The sequence below is a fragment of the Equus caballus genome, chromosome 7 (genome assembly GCF_041296265.1).
Source record: "Equus caballus isolate H_3958 breed thoroughbred chromosome 7, TB-T2T, whole genome shotgun sequence".
Taxonomy (NCBI): domain Eukaryota; kingdom Metazoa; phylum Chordata; class Mammalia; order Perissodactyla; family Equidae; genus Equus; species Equus caballus.
The window spans coordinates 59523896-59549187 of NC_091690.1; the positions used below are offsets into that span (position 1 = coordinate 59523896).

Consider the following 25292-nt stretch of genomic DNA (forward strand, 5'->3'; position numbering starts at 1 on the left):
CTCTACTTGGTGGAAAATGAGATAAAGTGGGAAAATAATGTAGAAGAGGGGGGAAGGAAGCAATGGCAAGTGGGAGAAAATAAATGATCTTTTCTCAGCAAAGAATTGAGACTTCAATGTAAATGAGCCACCCCAGCCCCAAACTAAAACCCCTGGTAATTGCTGGATACTAGAGGGAAATCACTGAAAAGGCTCAAACAAAAGACCCAACATGCATTCATTCAGTGTGTTCACAAAGCCCATTTCCTCAAACTCCTGGATGCACAGCCAACCTTCTATTTAGGCGTGGCCCTGTGGATGAATTGTGACCAGTGGAATGTGGGCAGAAGGTATTAGACTGCTTTCAGGCTCGACCCATATATTCATCCTGTAGGACTCTTCAAAAACCCTCTTTTCCCATCTCCCAGGAATATGCGGAAGATTCCATGAGAGAGCTGGGGGACAGTAGAGAAGCTAAAAAGGCCACGTGAAATGCCACTCACCAACCATTAACATCCAAACAGGACTTTGTGTGAGCAAGAAATCAATCCATTTTTTTTAGGTTAGGCCACTAAAGTTCGGGGGGTTGTTTATTACAGCTCCTATGTCTTAGTCAATTTGGGCTGCTATAACAAAGTGCCATAGACTGGGTGGTTTATAACCAACAGAAATTTATTTGTCATGGTTCTGGAAGCTGGAAGTCCAAGATTAGGGATTAGGGTGCCAGCATAGTCAAATTCTGGTGAAGGCTCCCTTCCAGATTGCAAACTGCTCATTTCTGGTTATATCCTCACATGGCGGAGAGCAGAAAGGTGAAGCAAGCTCTATTGTGACTCTTATAAGAGCATTGATCCTATTCATGAGGGCTCCACCATCATGACCTCATCTAATACTAATTAAATCCCAAAGGCCACCCAAAGACCCACCTTCTAATACCATTACATTGGGCGGTAGGGTTTCAACATATGAATTTGGAGGAGACACAAACATTCAGTCTGTGACATCCTAGCATATTTCTCTAATATATTCCAATTTCCTAAGTTATATAATAAAAGCTCAAAAGTTTAATAATTTGAAAGGTCTGGAGTAAAAGAATATTTTGACACTTCATTTACCATTACAGAATTAGTGTTGTTTTATTTGAAGCTTGTGATAAGAGTACTTGATTTCAATTTTACATATTTCAACAAACGCTAGGAAAAGAGATTGTGCCAGAAACTGTTATTTTTTTCACCAATACTAATCCTCTTCTTTTTCCTAATAATGAATATCAAATGTGGTGGGGCACATGGCGCTGGCTGGAGATTACATTTTCCAGTTTCCCTTTAGAGCTAAGTATGGCCATTTCTGTTTGACCACAGGGATAAAACAAAATTTATGAGAGACACTTCCAATTACGCCGTTAAAGAGTAGTGGACGTGCACTCCTCTTCCCATTTTGCGTTCTTCCTGCTGATCAGGATGAAGACATTAGAACGTGGATCTAGAGATAGAAGCTGGGAGTTGGGGTTGGTAGAATTGCACTCCTGCTCCTGGATTCTCCACCTCTGTGTTGTTTCAAGAGAGCAAAATGAACATCTATCTTTTTAAAGCCACATTATTTGGATTTCCTTCTTATAATATTTTAACATGAACCCTAATTAGTAGGGGGAGAAGCAGACCAATTCAGCAATATCCTATGAAACTAATGGCTTGAGGAACCTCACAAGGAGTATCCAGAACCACAGTTGCTTTTGGGGCACATACACGTGAGGCTTCTTATCCTGACTAATGATCATATTTCATGCATTTCTGCCTCTAAAACTTATCCTTTATATCAGTACATTCTTTTCCTTTTATTTAAGCACTGAAGTTATAATTCCAAGTTCACAAGCTCTCAAAGCTTGTATTGATAAGTCACCTACCATGAAGTCACTGTCACAAGATTCTGAACTTACTATAGGATGAAATGAAAAAGAAACGTAGTTTGAATTAAAATTATTGATAAAAGATAACAAAATTCTAATACTCGAATAAATCCTAAAAAGGATTTTCTTCACTGTAATATAACAGAGGCTTCCAACATTTAACAAACATCTTATTGGATGCTCACATGAACACTCAGAGATAGCACAAAAATACTATCTCCGTTTTATACAGGAAAAAGATGGGCCACGTGAAGTTAAATGACTTATCCAGGGTCTCATGTCTTGAGTTTAAGACTTACTACATTTCTAAACATTTCTCAGTGAGATTATGAGCTCAGAATTCAGTATGGACTTTGGATTCCAGCACTGCCACTTATGATCTATGATGCTGTAAGCAGAAGACTTTGCATTTCTCATGTATTTTTTATCTATTCAATGTTGATAATAGGTAGAACTTACCACTTACAGTAAGATTGATGAAAGGTAGATAAATTGCGTACTAAAGTACCTAGCATTTAGTAACCTCTCAGTAAATGTTAGCTATTAGTTAAGTTTTAATTTTTAAGGGAGGATAGATTTATAGTACAGTAAAGATGCACAGCCTTAGGGAGTACCATTTACATTCTATTTTATGATAATTTTAGTTTCTAGAGCACAATACAATACAATTTGGATGGTAGCTCTAGAGCTTTACAATGCAGTAACCGTAATGATGTTTTTAAAAATAAGAACTGGATGGCTCTTATCTTGAGAAAAGTGGCATCTTATCACATACTTGGCATTGGAGACAAGCTTCTACTTTACACATTTCCCTTGGATACAGCTACAGCTGTACCACAAATTTCTACTGAAATCTATACCTAAATAAATCATCTCTTTGATCCTCATAAACTTAAGTGTAAAGAAAGAAAGGATAATTATCCACAGACTCTGGCATGAAATGGATTGGCTTTAAAAAGATGGAAACTAGAGTTAACTCTTGGTATGCGTAGATGTAACATTTTAATTTTAAACCAGATTTTCCCAAGTAAGTTTCTTGAAATTTATAAACTAAAAGATTTTTAAAGAGTCTTTTGGGAAATAAAAGACACCAGGTGATGGTGGTTGGTGAGTTCTATTGTTAAATTTGTTGGAAATATTTTGAGTGAAACAAATCAAAATCTCTCTCTATATTGCAGAGCTTCTCAGATTGCTTATTCTGAGATGTGTTTTAAAGCTCTAAAAGGGTATGTACCACCTATCCAATGCTTTAGCCTAATGTTCAACTTTTGTATTTATCCTACTCTATACAGATCTCTTTAAAGGAAAAATAGATCGTTTATTTCAATGGCTTGTTTGGACTATTTGTATCAGATTCCCAAAGCCAATGACGTGCAACCATTTTTATTTTTTTGCCAAAGCAGGAATTTGACTCAACTGCATGACTTGAAAATAGGAGCAAGACTCTTTCTTATCCAGTAAGCTAGCCTAGGCATCTACTTGGCCATTGCCTGATTAAAAGGTTTGTGGTTCTTACCTTCCCATAACATAAACAGTAGTCATTATGAATTGATATGGAAACTCATTCTTTCATAAAATATGAAATATGACCATAAAACAAAAAGCAACTGCTAATGCTGTTTGTATAAATGAAAACAAGGCAAGGACATCTAAGAAGGATGGTTCTTAAGATTAATAAATAAGTTTTAGAGGTATTCACAAAATTAGACATTCTGGTAGTTCTTGGCCTACTGGAACTATGATGTATATTTAAGGAAATTCTCTGTAAACAATCTGTAGGTTTAGGTGAATTGTACACCAGTTATTGAGCAATCATTTTATTCTCTAGGGCAATAATTCTTCCATTCATCTCAAATTGGCAGGAAAGAAAGTGATAATACCTATTTGTGGAATGCAACCTTTAGAATAAAATCTATATTATGTTTGCCCTAAGCCCACTTTCCCACATGTCAGTAACTGCAATGTTATCTTCCATGGTGCTACAAATTGCATCTCTCGATGTTTATGAATAATAAATGCCAGCACACAAACGTATTACCAATTAGTTGACCAAAAGAAGGTTATTAGTATCATGGTATTTTATTTAATCCATGTACTTAAAAGTAAATTTCAAATATTAGCCTATTTTGTTTGTATCTTTGTTTTATTTTTTAATTTAACTTTAATTTTGATATAACTGTAGATTTACATGCAATTACAAGAAATAATAGAGAGATCTCATGTGAACTTTATTCGATTTCCCCAATGATAACACCTTGAAAAATTATAGTACAACATTAAGCTAGGATATTGTCGATGAAAAAGTTCAGATACAGGATACTTACACGTTGAAATAGCTTTGCACTTTTGGAATAAACCTCACTTGGTTCATAGTGTAGAATTCTTTTTCTCCTTAAAGATTGGCACCTGAGCTAAAAATTGTTGCCAATCATATTTTTTTCTTTTTCTCTTTTTCTTCTCTCCAAAGCCCTCCCCGGTACATAGTTGTATATTCTAGTTGTGATGCCTCTGGTTGTGCTATGTGGGATGCCACCTCAGCGTGTCCTGACAAGTGGTGCCACGTCCTCACCTGGGATCCGAACCTGCGAAACTCCAGGCCACCCGAAGTGGAGCACACTCAGCTACAGGGCCAGCCTCTAGAATTCTCTTTACATACTGCTGAATCCTATTTATTAATATTTTGTTAGGGAGTTTCTATATGTATATGTGTGAGGGATATTGGTCTGTAGTTTTGTTTTGCTTTTATTATTTTTTTAGTTATATTTTTCTGTTATCTTTATGTTAGTGATTTCTGATTTGATTCCACTATGGTAGAAGAACCCAGTTTGTATGATTTCAATTCTTTTGAATTTGTTGAGGTTTGTTTTATGGTCTAGGATATGGTCTATCTTAATATGTTTTGTGGGCACTTGAAAAGAATGTTTATTCTTCTGCTGTTGGGTGAAGTGTTCTATAAATGTCAATTAGATCCTTTTGGTTGATGTTGTTCAGTTCTTCTATTTCCTTGTAGATTTTCTTTCAAATGCTATCAATCAATTAGAAAGAGGTATTGAAGTCTCCAACTATAATTGTGGATTTGTTTATTTTTCCTTTCAATTCTATCAGCTTTTGTTTCATGTATTTTGGAGCTCTGTTGTTTGCTGCATACATGTTTAGGATTGCTATGTCTTGGTGGAATGACTCATTTATTATTATGTAATATTACTCTCTGTCATATCAGTGTTACTGCCTATTCATTGTTTTTTTCTCTCAAATATGAAATTCTCTTAGTATGATGAGTGATTTTTGTTTGAAAACTGAATGTTTTGGGTATCATGTTACGAGACTCTGGATCTTAGTCAGTCTTCTGTTTTAACTGTCTTTCTTTTACTCAACTCCAGCAAGGGAAGGGGAAATAAACACTGCCTCACGACTGCTAGGTGGGAAAAGAAGTCTAGGCTCCCCCTTTGACCTGGCTTCCCACTGGCCTCCATCTGGCTATGAGAGGTAGGAATGCCTCATTACTGTTCCCCACTTGACCTCCATCAAAACCACAGAATGAGTAGTCTCATTATCACTGGGTAGTAGTGGAAGTCCTGCCTCTCCACTAGGGTTCCTCTGATACCAGTCCAGCAGAGGAGAGAGTCACCTTTTTATGGCCAGAGAGGGGTGGAAGCGCAGGTCTCCTGTGTGGCCTCCATGTAAGGTAGGGAGAGTGTTTACTTACTGCCTGGTTGGGATGCAAATCTCTGATCCCTCCTCAGCCTTCTCTGACACCACCCTGGCAGGGGGATTAGGACACACTGTTACAGCCTGGCAAGGGTGGAGGTCACCTCGACTAGCCTTTATTGGCATGGATAAGGATTGTGCCACAGACGGTTTTTGTTTTCCTTTTTTTTTTTTTTTGTATTTTTGGTGTTCGAATGGAGCACAGTGGTTATTGCCTAAAGTTCTCTGTCCCTTTCCTTGTCCTTTGGCAAGAGAAAGCAGGCTTTCGTTGTTTTTGTTTGTTTGTTTTAGTTTTTTTTTGTTGTTGTTTTGTCTTCACCTCTTGCTGTTGCCAGGTTTTTGGCTTCTTCGGCTCAAAATCTTGGATACATGATGCAAACAGAGAACACCAGGGACTCCCCATCATGTCAGGAGGCCCCAGGGTCTCTAGCTGGTCTGCCTTATCTTCTCTATTCATATCAGTCTATGCTTGTTTTATATGGCATGTCCAGAGATTTTAGTTGTAATTAGAGAGCAAAAGAGGGAAAAGTATATTCTCCACTTTCCCAGAGGTGAAGTCCGTGTACTTTTGTTAGTTTAATGACCATGATTCTTATGTATTTTTGGCCATCTAAAAAGTCCATTGTTTCCACACAAGGATTTCTTCTAAGCTACTCACACAGAGTAGAGTGGTTAGTGCTGGGCCACATAATAGAGACAAGATTGGAGTGCATCAGAGACCTAAGTTCTGCTCTGGCAACCCAAAGAAGCCAGAAAGGGACATACATACATAATATTTCTGCTGTTCTGAAGTGTGTTGGTTATCTAGAGGAAAAGCGCTTGTGCCATTGTTTGTACTGAGAGCTGCAATAACCATGCTTTTTATGGAATGCTATTTTTACCTGAATGCACAATTGAGATAAACTATGGTTATTCAGACTTAGGCATTTGGCAGACATTTTCTTGAAAGTGAACACAGTAAGTACATCACTTAAAAGAAAACAACTGGTGATTATTTTGCCAATGATACAATTTGAGCTTTCAAGGAAATATCAGAATTTTGGAAACTTTGATTTCATTATTTGATAGGTTCTCAATATTTAAAGACATTTCTGATGAGACCATTGGTGATATTAATGAATATGACTTTTTAATATTGTGTAATGAGATATTTCAACATTTGAAAGATGTGCATATACTGGTTCAGTGAACCAGTATAGTACAAATGATCTATGCTTGATATTACAAAATAAATATGGGGAAAATATCCATTCATAATGTAGGACAGATCAATGGATTTTAATGTAATAAGTAGAAAAAGTTCGTTGATATGGTTTCAGATTTGGCAGTGCAACTGAACTTTTGAGAAATGACCACTTGTTGAGTTTTAGGGTAGAAAAAAAGAAGATCCACAATTATCAGAAAATATTTTTAAAAATACTTCTCCTGATTTTATATCTATGTGAGGTTAGATTTTCTTCAAGCTCTTAACCAAACACCATATTGTAATTGATTGAGTATAGAAGCAGACATAGAATTCAGATGTCTTCTTTTTGCAAAAACATAAAGCAGTGCTATGCCATTTACTATCTTTTTGAAAATGTATTTTTAATTATGTTATTTATGCTATCATGTAATGATTAATTTTTGTTCTTTTAATGAATCAATAAATATTTTCAAATTTTCTCAGTTTTAGTTTTAAAAATGGTAAGTAGCTATAAATATAACCCACATTAAAAAAAAGCTTGTTGGAGCTCTCCATATATTTATAAGAGTTGTAAAAAGATACTAAAACCAAAGTATTTCAGGTCAATCACCATAGAAGTTTACAAAGCAGTCCTACATATACATGGGACATAGTTAATTTGTCTTTGGTATCCTGAAGTCTCTCAACTCATATTTGTTAAATGAGTAAATGCATAAAAATAGAATTCTGCTCTTTCTTTGTAGTGCTTACTGCTAATGAGTGGTGGTATTTTCCCCAAGATTTGTCCCAAGGAATTAAAATCTCTGTATGTCTAATGCCTGATTCTACACTTAGAAGAGGTACATTATTGTTTTGCTCCTTAAAGATCCTCTAGGACCTTAAGTTGAATTATTGGAAAATGAGATTATTCTTTAGCAAATGGCCATTTTCTACAGCAGGGAACTTAAAAGATGGGAAATTAAATGAAAGCTGTCTATTTTAAATAAATACATATCATGAATACTAATAACCTATGCTAAGTTATAAGGGAAGTTGGGAAGACTATTGAAGATTACAGAGATGACAGGAGTGGGGGAAAAGGGAAACATTTCTTGCGTATGTAGTAGGAGTTAGGTATGCTTACATGCTCACAATAGCCTAAGTGTGTAATTATTAAACAAATTTTAAGAATGAAGGAGAAGATGCTAATAATGTTAGAAATGATGCTCAAATACAGTGCCATATGCCTTCAAAAACCAGTGTTTCAATCTACTTTAAAGGGCCTTGCCCCATTCTGGGAAGTTCTCTGTCTTTTTCTTTCCAGTGTAGCTTCCTCAGATGGCCATTGCCAGCACATAATACCAGCACCTTTTAATTTGTAGCAAAGATGCTACACACCTTAAATAAATTACTTTCTCAAAATTCACGTTTGGTAAGAACAATTTGCATGCCACCACAACTAGTAATAAAGAGAAGAAATGGAAGAGTTATTTAAAAATGTATAACTATGTGGGGACTAGCACTCCATTTTTTTTTTTTTTTTACAGACAGTGCTCAGGCTATATCATTATCACATTTCTTACTAAAAGTTTACTGAGTATACTATAATAAGTGATAATATCCCCCAAATTTAAACTATTCCGTTTTTAATGTTTTTTTTCCTGAAAGAATTATAAAATTTTGAGTTTTCACCACCGAGATGTCTAAACAATGTCATTGGGTTTAAAGGAATCTGTCTCTGCAAAAATTAAAATGCACCTACTGTTCAGAGTCCTAATTTTTAGCAGACTATCACTGCATCCTGACTAGAGAGTTTCTAATGGCCAGATAAAATGGATATACTCTGGTCTTGCCATCCTTCTGCTTTGAACAACAAGGCACTGACTAAGAATTTAACAGGCATTTGTATATACAAGACTTATGCTTGACTTGTTTTTTGTGAACTTAGAACATGTCTTAACTCTTCTCTGAGAGCAGCTTCCAACCTAGATATCCTAAAACATACATCCGTAAGCACAAATCCTCCTCCTTAATATAGCAGTCCCTATTTTATTTCAGACTTTAAAAATCTGTAATGTTGTCTCCTGATTAAAGAGTCACATTTAAAGCAAACCCACTTGGAAAGTAATACACAAGACACTTGTTTGAATTCCTTACTTGTTAAAAGAAGGGTTCTATTTTCCCTGAGAACTTGGAGTAAAGAGAAAAAAGGTTATCCTTTGAACCAAATGAGTTGAATCAGCTCATTCAGCTAGAAGGAGACAGATTGTCTCTTAAATTCATTGGAATAGCTACTTCACTGAAGATGGTGCTTTAGCTTAATCAGTGAATATTAAATATCACAGGACTGTTGTGAGGATTAATTAATATAGCATGTGAGAAATGGGAAGGTCTGACACATAGGGATTTTTATTGTTATTATTGTGATCAGGATCATTACCTGATCAAAATATCAACAAGGTTGGCAAAGTGGTAATTCTGGGGAGTTAAGCAACCCAGGCTTGGAAAGGTTTTCCTGGTCTGAGGAACTCTCTCTCAAAAGCTTCCACCTCTGTTCTGAGTCAGTGTACAGCAATCCATATCAAGCTACTCAGCTTTCTGATTCCCTCAGAATTGGTAAAGATGTATAGGAGAGGACTTGAGCCTTCTCATCACTAGAATGTCTCACCCCGCCTAAGCAATCTATTTGGCATTCTGGTTTACACAATGTCTCAGCTGAACCTATTTTTTGAGTCAATGTGATCATCTCTGGATGTCCTAAGAAGGTCCATTTCTCAGGCAGGGAGACCGAAAACTGGGTCGTCCGTTGAGACTTCATTGTTGGCTGGCTGCTGGCTTTTCTCTTCAAATATGCACACTATGATCTTAAAACCTCATTCAAATTTCAAAACTTCTGTTACCTTTCATTAAAGCCCAGAGCTCCTTTACTACTTTCTAGACGGCTCCTCAAGAAACCCTAGCAAATGAAGAGGTAAGATGCTTCCCCAGTGATGTGTTTGGCAGTCACAATCAAATAGAAAGGATTGGAGGGATGTAAGAAAAGAGGTTCTAGAGAATCATAACAGTAGTTTTTTTGGGAAAGCTGTTATACGAAGATAAACTAGATTTTTAAATGGAGTATAGCTTAAGAGGACAAAACAAGGACCAATTATTAGAAATCCATTCCAGGCGTTTTAGAACCATCCTCAGTGTGTTGCTCAACTTTCTGCCTCATGTTCAGTCAGCAAGAGCTTCTGACACTCCACACGCTAGAGTATACAAGAGTTCCTATACTCTAACCAACTCGTCTTCATCTCATTCTCCCTACCTTAAATCAAGCCATCACCATTCATTGTCCTCCCAATAGTTCATTAATTAATCTTTCTGTATTCTTCTGCTAAGACCACTAGCTTCACATCTTTCTGAAATATAGACAGGAGCATATCAATTTCCTGCTGAAAAACCTCTCACAACTCCCATTGTCTATAGCAGTGTTTCACAAAACAAGGTATGTGGCCATATTCTTGAAGATATGAACATTATATCATGATTTTTAAATACAGATTTTCAAATGTATCTCTTTTACAGGGAAGATATGAAAAGCACTTACACAGAAAAAACTTTAGTTTTAATTCCCTAGGGATCTGTGGACATATTCTTAGGGGCCTATGACTTTTTTCTTCCTCCACAGAAGATTGAGAAACACTGGTATACATGGTATATTCTAAACTCTTTATACCTCTTGGTATTTCCCAATATAATCATATTATTATAGCTATATACAACTTCTCATTTTTTTTTGTAACTCATCTCACACTTTCACACTTCTGTTCCATTGCATATGTTGTTCCTTCTGCTAAACATGCCTTTCCTCTTCCTTTCTTTTTGGGGAGAAATTATTGATATTTCAAGATCTAGTTCCATTTTCACGTTCTTGGGAAATATTTCTGGTCTATCTCTGGGTTCTTACCTCGTTTCATACAGACCATCATATTGCGTTTTCCACATGTGTTCATGTGGTGTTTCCTATTAGATGGTGAGCTCTTTGAGGTCAGCCACTGTGTAACAGTCATTCTTGTATGTATTTGCACTTTCATAATTCCCCACAGTATCAAGATCCTGGAGGGCTCTTTAATTTGAATGGAATTAGAATTTTTCCCAATGTAAAGAACTTCCTGTTCCCCCTTGTGAGGTAGGTTAGTCCCCACCCTGGAATAGCCACATGGGGATACTATCATAGGGTCATCTCAGCATAGTATGGGATATTAGACTGAATACATTGAGAAATGTCTTCAACCATAAGTTTCCATGATGCTAAGTTGCACGGTGCTTAGGCTTGGGAACACACCATTAAATCAGAGTCTTTCCTATTGTACCTTCTTCTGTTCTGGGTAACACTGCTAGGAAATCTGCCTGAAAAACCTGTAATGCACTCCAGTTCCCTTTGCTCTTGTCTCCTTGTTTTTGGGAATTCTCCCTGAACAGCTATGTATCTCCAGAAAAGCTATCTATCTCCGGGTACATCTTGAGAATTTTTCTTTGCCATCCTTCCTCCTCCTTATTTTCCACTACGCTTAGCGCATCGTGATCTATTTTCTCAGGACTTAGCTTTTACTTGGTTTCTATGCTACCTGTCAGAAAAATTAATGACTGATAACTGAGTTGTCAATAACTAATCCAAGTTTAACATTATAATAGCTGCCATTTACTGAAGAAATTTTATAAGTTCCTTAAATGTATTATATTATTTAATCCTCACATGAACCTCATAAATTATTATTCTTATCTACTTTTTACAGATGATGAAAACTAAGGCCCAGAAGTAAAGTAACTTATTCAAGGTAACGTATCTAAGAAGTGGTGGAGTTTGGATCAAATTCCACTCAATCTGATTGCCTTTAACTTCTTCACTAAACTGCCTATCCTCTCCCACCCCCAACACACATCCCAGTGGTAATTTTGCATTAGCACTATAATAAATGTGAAGTACAAGATACCACGTGTGGTCAGAGACTTGCACATAAGAAGATTATTCTTTGAATCTCATAGCCCATACTTCATGGGACCAACTATTTAGCCTAATCAGAAAATTACCTTTTAGAATGCATACTTATTTTTCTCCCGCTTTATCTAGGAACATGAGCGTCTTTTATGCAATTCACAAATTGCACATCTTCAATATTTATTTCAGCATTTAAATCTAAGAGGAAAGCTGAGGTTATGTAAATAACTTCAGTAGTAGAAAACACAACAGCACCTCCCTCCCAAGATTGGCTGTGAAAATTTGTTCTATGGGATGTATATTACAGACCTATCACAAGGCCCAAAATAAAAAAGGGCAGCAATAACTATGAGATTCAACCAAAACCAGCGATTCAATTCTACCTATTTATTGAGGGAGCAGAGAGCAATGGTTGCCTTTGCTCCTGCTTCTCCAATCTTGCTTCTTTCACAGCTATATTCACCTGAGTGCTCCTTCTAGGCTGAGACAATCCACATCTCCACCCTATCCCATTTGAGATAAAATGTGTCTCTCCAGGGAGCAAAACTTGCTCCCAGATCTTTGTCTCTAACATCCTTTCCCACTGAAGGGAACCAATGTTTCTTGGAGATATGGCTGATTCCAGGCCTGGGGCAGTGTAGGTACAAGATGACTCTAGAATGTTTTGTTATACCAGAAAGAAAGAAAGTGCTAAAAAAAGGAGGGGATATGAAACAGAGACATAAGAACTAGCTTAAAGGTGTGCCCATGGGTGAAATCTGGGATCACTTAAGCATCAAGATAATCATGTATATTAATGAATTATACACTATTGAAAAAATTGGAAGTCTTTACTTCATACAATAGATAGATAGATAGATACACAGATATATAGTTAGATATAAAGATTGGAAGGCTCTTGCTAACAGTAGAATCCTGAGTGCTGTCTAATTAATGTAAAAGCAGTGTTGAGATTGGAAAGTAATAATTTTGTAGCCACCAATGAATGGGAACTGCAGGAGAAAATTGTGATGAGTAGCAGGATATTTGCATGGTCTTAAAAAGGTCTCTAAGTAGTCAGTTTATTAGATGAAAGAGAAAAAAGGTAATTATGCAGTGGGGAAATTGGACCACACTTGGAGCAGGTAATCAACTTACCATCACTGTTGTGAGAAAGATGGTCAACACGTGCCTCCAGATGTGATTCGGTCTTAGAAAGACACAAAATCACCCATGTAGAATTCTAACTAAGAATGCATTACCAGCATCCAATTGTGAGTAAATATCAGACAAATTTAAAATGAGGAAAATTCTCTTTAAAAATGAGGAGAGGGACTGTATTTCCCCCAAATACCAACCTCATTAAAAAAAAAAGGCTGTGGAACTCTTTCAGATTAGAGAAGGCTAAAGAGATATGACAACTAAATGCTACCTGACCCTAGACTGGATCTTGTCACAGAGAGAAAATGCTATAAAGGATATTATTAGGTCATTGAAAAAATTTAAAAATAGATTAGAATAAAACATTATATCAATATAGAATTTACCAAGATTGATGACTGTTCTGCAGTTATATAAGATAACATTCCTATTCTAAGGAATAACGCACTGAACTATCCAGGGGTAAAATGTTCTGATCTATGTAACTTACCCTCAAATGGTTCATACTGGGAGAGAGAGAGAAAGAAAGAAAACAAGATAAAATGTGAACAATAAGTGAATCTGGCTAAAGGGTATGTGTGTGTTTTTGTACTGTTATTATTGTTGCAAATTTTCTGTGAGCTTAAAATTAATTCTGAACAAAAGTTCAAAGAAAAGAGCAAAAAAATTGTGTCCCTGGTCAGGAAAAGCCCTTGTTGATAGCTCAGATCAATGTTCTCTAACATCTTCCCACCAGTACAAGGGCTTTATACAACAAGTACAGATAATCTAAGCTAAACAGTGGATTAGGTGCAGTTTGAAGTGCTTTAGATATTTTTTATGTATTCAGTTATCAAACACTTATTGAACACCTATTATGTGCCAGATAATGTGCTCAGATATGCCTTTACTCTCCTCTTCAATAAAGCATACTAGACTGTGTGTGAATGAGAATAAATTATTGAAAAAAAAAGAAAGTAATTTACAAACATAATTTATTAGCGCAGTCACACATTGCTTAATAATGGGGATATGTTCTGAGAAATGTGTCTAGGCAACTTCTTCGTTGTGCAAACATCACAGAGTGAGTACTCACACAAACCTAGATGGTATAGCCTACTACACACCAGGCTATACAATATCATTCTTAGGGGATCATCGTCATATGTGGGGTCCATCCATCATCACAACCAAAACATCGACATGTGGTGCATGACTGTAGTAGCAAATTACTTACCCGATGTCCTCTACTCACTCTGTGCATTATAAATTTATTTGAAAACCTCTGGCTGAGTTGACACAGCTCAAGTCACTTTTCTTCTTTGACTTGAGGCCTAGAGAAGGGAGGCTCCTCTACTTCATTTCTGCGGCCAGCCCATGTTCCTTAATAACAAAGTTCTCGCTTTCTCACTGCTAGGAAATCTGCCTGAAAAGGCTATAAAACACTCTAGTTCCTTTAAGAATGGAGTTCCACTTTTCAATGTCATTAAGTCAGCATCTGGAGTACTGCTGTTAATTTCTGCGTAGTTCAACGGGACACTCAATCCTCCAAGATGGTGACTGCCAACTTGTGTGTATGTGTGCCTTTGTCTCAGTATGTGGGCTCTGAGACTCCTGAGCACCATCCATTGGCTACTTATATTATCGAAGGACCAGCTTGATATTGTCTGCCCTCAAGAAACTCTCAACTCACTCTGGGTCATTAGAGTACAATGGAAAGAACTCTTGGATTTTGGTGCTTGACAAATCTAGGAAGAGATTTAGCTTGGCTCCCTACAGAATGAGCAATGGCAGCCAAATTACTTAATATCTCTGATCCTGTTTCCTCTCTTTAAACTGGAAATAATGATGCTATCTTCCTCAGAGGATGGTTGGAAGAATTGAGATAATGCGATACAAAATGTTTGGCACAAAGTCTTGCACACAGTGATTACTTGGAACACGTAAATCATTAGTATTACTTTAGAAAGATGAACATAATCCTAGTGGTGCAGGATTCCTCTTTAGGGTGATACTCTTCTTGTTGAAATTGCTCCTGGGAGAGAGCAAGGCCCTGAGGTTATGCACTGAAAAGATTTAAGGAAAGAGACAGTGAAACTACTTTGTACAGTTGAGCAACAGAAGTTAGAGGATAAACAACAAACGCGATGATAAGAAAACAAAAAAAGTCAAGGAGACCAAAGTTTTGTCCACATGGTAGGGTGCCAAAGAGTTTTTAGGAGGAGGAATGTCAGTGCTAAATTTTGAATTGTCTGCCTTGTCACAAGTTAGCCCCTTATGTCTTCCCAAACCTCTGGTTAAATGGGTGACTTGAATGTTCTTGGTTTGTTCATTTGTTTTGTTTGCAGGTTTGTTTCCATAACGCAAACTGGGGTGAAGGATGGGTTTCATGACTGGGACAGTGTTGAGCAGAAAAGAATGAACAGGGAAGATGCAAGCAAGATTGGGAGCTTTGCAGGAGAAATAAGTATGACCTAGAAGAGACGATGAGAAGGAATCTCTGATGAAGCACAGAAATCTTGAGGATAACGGGATGGGGCTTAACCTAACATAAGAGTTTTATCCTCATTATAGTCAAAAGAGTGGACTTGCCTCAAAGAGTCTAGTGTCCAGAATATTTTAAATTAGACAAAATTACTAAAACTTAGAAAAGTCAGATAGGTCCACTGTCCTTTGTCTATAATTCCAAAATAGAAAAAAGGGCTGAATATGTATTATTTTGTTTGGCCCCAATTCTATTTTAGTGGAAAAACCTGACTTTATTGGCCATTAGACTGCCTATTTATTATCTCTATTTATTTTCATGCTGGGTATATTCATACATTTTGCTGAAGAGTTATTAATGTGTTGGATTATGGTATTCTTCCTAGACTCTGCTAGGGTTATTGGGCCATATATGCCTCATGTCCTTACTGAACTCAGAAAATTCTGAATTCTCAGACACTTATAGACCCAGGACTTTTGATAAGAGACTATAAACATGAATGCAGAGAAAAAGAAATTTTAAGTAAGTGAAAAAAGTGGATTACCTTCCAGTGTATTTCTAAAGCTGAAATTGGCAGTTTTATCCATGGGACCTGAATCATAGTGGATCAAATTCAGGCAAAACTCCACATCCTCTGAGGAGGGGAGCCTCGGGGTCCTGGCTTTGTCGTGGTTTCCAGGATTGCGCAGCAGCGGTCCCTCGGGAGTTCCGTTGCATAAAGCTTGACGGCTGTTGTAGTCGTCCAGTCGGCTGCAGACTATCTGCACGAAACACCTTTATGTTAAAGGCGCTGTCACCACCTCTGAGTCAAAAGGGGAAGTAGGGAGGTTGGAATTCCTGATTACCATATTTGGATTGCCAATCATCAGGAGATTAATATTTTGGAGTATATTGCTAAAGGAAGCAATTTTCTGAGGGTTGCACAATAAGCTATGAAAGTTAAAAGCTAGAAAAGAGTTCTAGTCTTGCATCTACACTTAAGAAAGTGAATTAAATTCCCTAGGTCTCATCTATCAAATGGGGATAATAATTACTTCATATAATTGTTGAATATTTATTTGCTGAGAAAATTAATTTGACAAACATCTGTTAAACATCCTTTGTGTGACTTCACTGCTTGATTGCCCATGAGGCTAGCCCTGGCCCAGAGTTTAGGTCTGTATCCTCTTCTTTCATCTCTCTCTACATCTTCTCCTTTGGCTATAAGAGCCAGTTTCATGGCTTACATGCCAACTGCATGCCAAGAACGCCCTAATTCCTATCTCCAGTCCAAAACCACTCCTCTCAGCTCTAAACCTGCATATCCATCTCAGACTTCATATTTCAACATCCCACATGCATCTCGTGTAACATTTGAAAACCAAAAATCTCTTCTTCTCCTCATATTTCCTATCCCACCAACCATCCTGCAGCTCAAACCAGAAGCCCACAAATCATCATTTTTAAGCCAGAAACTGGTGAGTGATCAATTGTATTTTATTCTCCTTTGTCTTTCACATTTAAAGTATCAGTCAATCTTGTCAACTCTACCTCTAGAATATATCTTGAATGTGGGAATCATTCTTTTCTTTGCTTACAAACTATGTGAACTGACTGCTAAAGTGAGACTGGCTGCTCTTCCCCGGGCGTGGCTTGTTCTTCTCCATCCCACGTCTTTGTTCACGCCTAAGCATGCTCACTCCTTGCCATGGCTCACATATTTTGCCTCGTCCTCAAGGCCAAGGCAATATTTTGGAAAAAAAAAAGACATTGTCAACTCTGACTTAAAAAGCAATTCAAAAGGGTCTGACTCTAACTATGAAGACATTTCAGGAATCCTTCACTGAATTATTGTGCTTATAGTTTCATTTATATGTAGGTGAAAGAGTAAACTATGATAAACATATTTGATTAAGTAAGTTGAAAGGAGCTTTTTCAATAAACATAAAATAAAAATTCTAAGTGATTAAAAATATCACATCATTGGGGCCGACCCAGTGGTGTAATGGTTAAGTTCCAGCACTCCACTTTGGTGGCCCAGGGTTGGCAGGTTCGGATCCTGAGCATGGACCTAGCACCACTTATCAAGCTGCACTGTGGTGGCATCCCACATAAAATAGAGGAAGATTGACACAGATGTTAGCTTAACGACAGTCTTCCTCAAGCAAAAAGAGGAAGATTGGCAGCAGTTAGCTCAGGGCCAATCTTCCTCACACACACAGAAATCACATCATAATTTAATTGGCAGATTTATTTTCATTTTTTGTCTCAGTGGTATATAAATTAATTCTTCATCTTAAAATTACTGATGCCTTAGAGTCAATGAGAGCAATTAACTAGGTAGCAAGCTATCAATTCTCAACCAAAACACAAAGTGCAGGAGAACCCACTCTGCCATCACTGACAGTTCATGCAGGCACATACTTCCATAGGAGGCCTGTGCCCACTGAGTAGGTAACGTTGTTTTGGGCCAAACAAATTTTATTCACTGTATTCTCCCCTCGTAAACAATCCGTATCACCTCTCTTAAGAACATGTAATCTCCATGAGGACAACTTTTTTTTTATTATTGTTCATTCTCAGAGTCTAGAATAGAGGATCCATAAATATTTGATGGATGAATAAACCAATCAATGGAGGAACCAATGAATCTTCAACTACAAACACATGTTGAACAGATTTTTGTCCTAGTCCTGTTATTGGTATCAGCTTCTGCTCTCCAAAAAAAATCATTTTTATTAAACATATATTGAGGCCCTACTCTGTCCCAGACATGAGGAAGGCATCTCTGTGCACATTTTTTTAAATTCACATAACTACCTTGTAGGTTTCTATGTTTTTATCCCCATTTTAATGACAAGGAAACTGAGTCTGAGTACAAAAGGCTAGTAGGATCTAAGGCCCTGTATTATGATTAATAACTTTATGGGCAACAGGCAAGGCACAGAGAATAATATTGTAAAAGGGAAAATTGGGAAGTTGACTTCCTGGTCAACTGTTTGCAGCACAGTCAAACATAACCGAGGCAATCCTATCAGTCTCCTGCTGCAGTGACTGCCGTTTACAGGGATGTAAAAGCTAATGAAATCACCGCAGATAGGACTGAATAAGCTGTGCCCCCCAGGAATGACTGCTACTGGGTTAAGTGGGAGGCACTGAGACAGGCTTTTAATTTTCAGTCACTAAGATATCACTTGTGAGTTGAAGCATTGTGTGTTGGAAAAGAATTGGGCTTCAAATTCAGGTGGATGTGGGCTTCGATTCTGGCTTGGCTGCTTACTAGCAATTGTCAATGAGCATGTTATTCAGACTTGCTAACTCTCAATTTCCTCAACTGTAATATGAAATAATGTTAAATATAATATGAAATAAATAAATTATGCATAATATATTAATCCATTATTTATATCTGTTATTATATTAATAATATAATAAAATAATTACATGAAATAACACAGTTCCTGGCTCAACAAATGTCATTTTCTACTTTTCTTCATGCTTCACGACATTCCTCAATCCTTTTATCTATGCGTGATTGAGAACTACAAGTGTTGGGTGACTTGTCTAACATCATATGATGTCTTGAGCCATAGCTAGAACATTAATACACCATCTTCCTGATTCCAAAGCTATATCCACTACATTTATTACTGTTTGTAAATGGCTTAGGAATGGCTGAATAAAGCTAACCTAACTTTTGCATCGCATGTAATATATTGGATTTCTTTCTAATGTTGATTAACTAGACATCATGGCAGGTACATAGATGAAATAATTTTCATTCCCATTTGACAAATAAACCATCTCAGGATATTTTCAGAAGATCTTACTGCTTAAGAGACTCCTACAGTAGACTCGGTTAAATTAGAGAGGTTTGAATGGAACTATTTTTGCTGAAATGTCAACTTGCCAAGTGATAAAATGTTCAGATGGCTAAATGTATTAGTAACAAGGAGGAAATCTACCCTGGTTCCAGAAATAATTCGGAAAACTTAATTCCAAACATTCGTCTTTATATTTGACACAGAAGGGAAGGCAGGAGAGGTGAAATTGTTAGCATTGTGTTTATGATCATGGAGATGGCAGCTAGACATGGTTTCCGATGTTGACTCTTTATTAGCTACATGACCTTGGGCAAATTACTTCAGCTCTCTGAGTAGCAGCGTTTTTCATCTGTAAATGAGGATTATAACAATATTTTATGAAGGAGCAAATAATTTAACATATGTAAAGCACTTAGTATATAGAGCCAGGTATAGAATGTTTAATAATGACAGCTATTATATTATTACTGAATACAAGACCATTGGGCAGCCACCAAATTGTTTTTAACTCTGGGTCTCCAACATTTGTTGAATATTCATTACTATTTATAATAATGAATAATAAATAATAATAAATAAATTGATATATTGTATAAAGATATATTATAATAATTTCCACGCATGGACCTCAAAGAATATGTTAGATACTAAACTAGCCGTTTTATGTAAACAGATTTTATTGAATCCCTTCACAATAATGCCTTAAGATACATTATTCAAATTTTAAAGCAAACAGGTTTCAGAATAATAAAGTAACTTGTCCAAGGTATTGTAGCTAAGTTACAAAAGTCCACTGAAACTCATGTTTATATGACTCAAAAGATTATACCCTTTCCACTACATTATTCTGTTTTCCATTCCATTTAGTATTTTCCTTAACACAGAAAACAAGCATATATGATAATTACACCCCATTTTTTTTCTGTTGAGAGAAACCAAAAATCAAAGATTCTAAATAACTTGTCCAGTATCATCTGGTAAGTGGCGGAGGTCTTCTGACGAGGAATTTGTTCTTTTTCCATTTCAACACAAGTGTTTTACAACATATTATGGGGGAAAAAAAATCAGATGTCCCAAGTCAAATGAAAAAAAGAGAGAGAGAAAGAAGAAACAGATGTGTTAATGGAGAAGGGGAACCTGGATAGTGTTCTCTTAAATTTAAAGAAATAAACTACCAGTTATTAAAATCTTTCAGGAGCTAAGATTCTATTATGGCATTAGAGGTTTATTTGAAAAAAATAAAAGTAAGCCATATGACATTCCACAGAATCTTTCTCATAAAGAAAAGAGAGAAGCTGTTATTTCACTGAGCTGTTGCCATGGTTACCTACAACCCATGACTCTCTGCTGAAATGTGACTTTTCTCTTCCTACTGTTTGCTTCCATGTGATGTGCTTTTCATCTGATGAGTGAATTTCTTGACCACATTTCACGCATGTCTATCATCTACGAACGTTTTTTCTCTTTATTTTGATCCATCACTACAGCTACCCCTGATCTACCTTTTGTTTTTATGGTTTAGCTTCCAACATTGGATCTAATTGTGTCGAGCACAGGTATTCATACTTTAACGCTACTAAGCACTCCCATCTCCCAAAATGATGAACTGTTTTAATTGAGGACAAACATACTTCCACTTTAAAAGCTCTTGACATTAAACTAACAGACAAATAAAAGAGAAAGCATACAAAAATGACGGGAATCCTGAATATAAGAAAAATAATTTTCTGAAAAGCCTAACAGTACCTGATTTTTAAAATATTTTATTTAATAGAAAACTCTACTAGTAAATATTATTACTCTCACTTAAATAACACTTAGATATGTTGTAACTTACATGATCCTCTCTATCGCGTGCTCGCTTTTGTTGCATGCATACACACATACACATAGAAGCCCAGAAAGAACTATGCAGCATATTTTATTCTAAACTTTGAGTAAATCACTGCTTGTTTTGGCATTGTTGTGTCCTTGGCCTTGGGGTCTATTGCTATAAGGAGGTATGGTCTAAGGTTCTAGAAATCCAGCCATGCAGAGTTTAATTTTTAATGTATGTTAACACTGGAGCTCACAATTCCATGATTTTTAATTTTGTTCAATTCAACATACATTTTTAAAGCCCATTTCATGTGTATATCATGGTCCTGGATTCTGTGGATATAGAAAGAAAGTAGAAAGAGTCTCTACCTTGGAGAAGCTGATAGTCTGGTAGACAAAGATAGGTTTGAAAGCAATTACATGTACTGAAGAGTTATAGATGCTACAATATAAATCTGTACAAAGTGTAATGATAGCACAAAGAGGTGAGGGTCAATTCCACCTGAGTGAGGCAGGTGGATCAGTAAAAGACTAATGGAATATTTTTGTTATAACATGGATGAAAAGGACTATATCAGAATATCTGCCCCAGTTTCCTGTGCAACTAAATTTAAAGGAGTTGAAGGGACTATGAGTCAAATTTTACACCCATAAATTAGTGGCTTATTAGATCTCTTCTGAGCCTAAACGGCCCCTTATAAATAGGGGAATAGCATTGGAGTCAAAGGCACTAAGTTTTAATCTTCAGCTGTGTCACCTTGGACAAATCATCCTACCTATTCAGGCCTATCTTCTTTTATAAAATGTGGGCACTAATTACTCATCACTGAAGATCTTTTAGCTCAGAGTTAATAAATGCTATGAATCTCTAAAACCTTTATTTTTGTCTCAAGTAAAAAATATCTGAAATCAAGGAAAAAATGGAGGCTTTGTATCAAAGGGGCTATCAGTCTAGCTGATTTGGAAGGCATTGATGAGCTCACTGAATCTGGATGCTGTTTGTTCTCACCTCACACAAAATAGTTTACTTCTTGATTTAAGTGTTCACTTCAAGCAGAAAGATTTAAGCTAGTAATGTGTTTATTACAGAACCTGAGTTTGTAAAGTGAAATAGACACCACAACAATTTCCATATTAATTAAATCAGTGATTCTCAGCGATGGCTGCACATTTGAATCAAATGAGACAAGTTTTAAAAGTACAGACACGCAGACTTCACAGTGGACCATCTGAATATGATTTTCTGGCAAAAGTTAGACAGGTGGAGTCCATGCTGGTTTTTTTTTAAGCTCCTTAGGTGATTTAGACACTGAGAACTGCTGAATCAAATCAATATAAACAACTGATCTTAATTTTTAAAGGACTGTAACCTGAGGCTGAGCAAAGAAATAGAAACAGCCAATGAAAGTTGGGTTTGTCACCTCACACAGTGATACCACTCACAGTAGGTAGACACAGCTGTTCATTCATTTCACCTTCCTTATTTAAACTGTTATTTGCTTGGTTTTCTTCAATGGTCTTTGTCCACTCTGTTTCCTAATTTTATTTTTACCAGCAGTTACTACACAGCAGTTTAATCATAGAAAAATGTTGAACCTAAGGTAACAATTTCAGTCCGGTGTTTACCTACAAGACCCAAAAATTTTTATTTAGAAATAAAATTGACCACAATCATAAAGAAAAAAAAGGGAAAATTTTTCCACTCAATAATCAATAAGTGGCTAGAAAAAAATTACAAATATTGTTCTAGGTATCACCAAGTGGCATAGGTCTCATGAAATTAGATATCAATTAGTATCTATCCATTAAGCTTGAATGTGGATGTTGTAACTTTTTTGGTAATTGCGATAATCTTTCAGCTTTTCTGGGTCAAGCAAAGCTGTATAATTGAGGAAAGCATTATAACTGACTGAAAATTCCACATCCAAGCTTAGCAATATTTTAAGCGGTAACAGAGGATGAGAGCTAGAGTTTTACACTTTATAGATTAATGTAGGAGGTCTGAAGGCTTATGGAAATAGCTTTTTTTTTTCAAGCACACTTTTCCAGCCTTTCCTGCACAAATACACTCATTGCTCTTGGTAAGTAGCTGACATTAGTGACACCAGATATTCCACAGTGGCCATTTTTCAATGAGCTTCAATAGGCTGCATTTGGAAGGTGTGTGAACTTGGAGGGTTGTGTGGGAAGCCATCCACATTTCAACACTGCAGAGTGCGAGGTGCCATTTCAATATTGGGCTCAGTTCCACAAAACATTGCTAGTCAAAAATGCTGCATTAGAAATTTTTGAAATACAGGCAGAAAAGGACTCCTGCTACCTTATGGTTTTAAAGTGATAAATAATTAAAAGCATATTTCTTTGCTTACCTTTTGTCCCTAGCCCAGAGTGAAAAATTCAGAATAGGAGAAACAGAAATTAAATTTCAATATAGCCATCTCTTATCTTGTACCTCCAAAGTTTGCACGTATTTAGGAAAAAAAGCTAATTTCTTCTGCAGCTTAATGAAAGAAGTGAGACAGCATGGGCCAGATCCTTTGGCTAAAGACATCATGGCAGTCATGTCCTTGGAAGTAGTATAGAGTGGTCATACAGCCAGACTATCTGGGCAGAAATCTGGTCTCTGCTACTTACTAGCTCTGTGATCTCGTACAAGTTATCTAATATCTTTATGCCTCAGTTTTTTAATCTATAAGGTGGGGAAAGGTTAGTAAGAGTATTAAGTGAATGAACACATAAAAACACTTGCAAAAGGGCTCCATACGTGCTAAATACTCAATGAATATTAGCTATTTTCATTGCCTATTTGGGCCTCAGGGCCCTCATATTTTTTTTAATGAAGATTTAATCCAATTAACGTTTCCTGAACTTTCCTGATGATAATCATCACCATAGACATTTAGTAAGTGATACCTCCCTTACACCCTCCCCTGAAGATTCTGATCAAGGGGTCCAGGACAGAGCCAGGAATTTCTATTCTTAATTTGTACACTGTATAATATTTATTGTGAAGGAAATTTCAGAAACACTGCCCTAAATCATTTATTTATTTAATCATCAAAATATTCATTCATCCATTCATTCAACAAATACTTAATGAGCTTTTACCATTTGCCAGGCACCATCTTAGATGCTGGGAGATACAGTGATGAACCAAGTACTCTTTATTTATTATAGCTTAGTTACCTAGTAGAAGATATTAGACAACCACACAACTGTCTATGTAACTACAATTGTGAAGTATGCTATAAAGGACAAATACAAGGTCTGCTCAGGGAAGGGGAGGGAGGTTTATGAGGACCTGCCTGAAGAAGCGATTGCTAAGGTTCCTTTATGCTCTGCTATTGTAGGACCAGCAGACCTTACCTGCCAAGAGGAGAAGACAGATGCTGGGCTGATCAGATTCGGATTTGCTGGGTTGCGCCCTCCAATGTACTCATCTGTGCAAACGTCACAGTTTTCTGCATCTCGCCAATCCCAGTATGGAATAGTGAAGTTCTCATCCCCTGTCAGCTTCTGAATTTCTTGTTCCCACAGCAACAAGAAGACTCTATGCCAAGGCAGGAAACCTGGTGCTTCATGAGCAAAATCGATATTTTTCCAGACTTCAGATCCTCCAAGCAATGTGTCCCTTGACGCATAATAATGCATCCACACAAAGAGGTCATAAATGGTGATGTCCTTAAACATGGGTTTTGATCCATTATTCATTTGGCCATAGGTGCCTATGGGGATGACGTAATCTGGGCTGGTAGTATGCTTTGCTAAAGTGAGGTAGGCAAGAAATTTGTTCTTCTCTGGAACACTCAAATCAAAGATGCTTCTTCTCACCAAGAGTCGTCTCTCTGTGCAGTTTCGTCCCCCAAAGCCAAACTTGCAGTCTCCACAGTTGAATCCCATGAAGTTGCCAAAGCACTGGCAGGTCCTATTATAAAAGACGGAGGGCCAGGACTCCCGGTCGTCCACTCCTGCGAAAGGGAATTGGGGCCCAGATGGTGCGTTGGACAGAATGACATCCTGACAGGAACCCCTGCCTGAAAGCTGGCCACAGGGACTGCGGTCACCCCTCCACTTTGGGCAGCATTCCTTCTCCATCAGGTTCTTGGAGGAGGCACAGGCTCGAGGGAACTGGCCAACAGAGGCCTGGAAACTCCACAGCAGGCAGTACAAAGCAGCCAAGAGCATTCTTCCTCTCATCCTCACAAGGTCTGCTTGAGCTCGTTAATTGAGCCACAGGCTTCTCTTTCCAGCTACTCAGTGACTATCACATGTTTTGGCTAAGACCTATATAATACCACTCCCAGCTCCAGCATCAAATAATCTCAGTT

At 37.0% G+C, this 25292-nt stretch overlaps 1 protein-coding gene and 1 long non-coding RNA gene across 2 annotated transcripts in view; one reads left to right on the top strand and one right to left on the bottom strand.

The window, feature by feature from the left end:
- TYR (tyrosinase) overlaps nucleotides 1-25292 on the bottom strand; it is a 91926-nt gene extending 66634 nt beyond the window's left edge. Inside the window, exons 1-2 of the mRNA XM_001492560.5 lie at nucleotides 24331-25292; nucleotides 15888-16104 (exon numbers count right to left, since the gene is read on the bottom strand). Coding sequence (XP_001492610.5) covers nucleotides 15888-16104; nucleotides 24331-25161 — 1048 coding nt within the window. The 5' untranslated portion in view covers nucleotides 25162-25292. The remainder of the gene's footprint in view (nucleotides 1-15887; nucleotides 16105-24330) is intronic.
- On the top strand, nucleotides 319-24651 carry LOC106783455 (uncharacterized). Its single transcript, XR_001381255.3, has 4 exons — nucleotides 319-511; nucleotides 3289-3386; nucleotides 11537-11578; nucleotides 24315-24651. It is a non-coding gene; the product is annotated as an uncharacterized lncRNA (long non-coding RNA).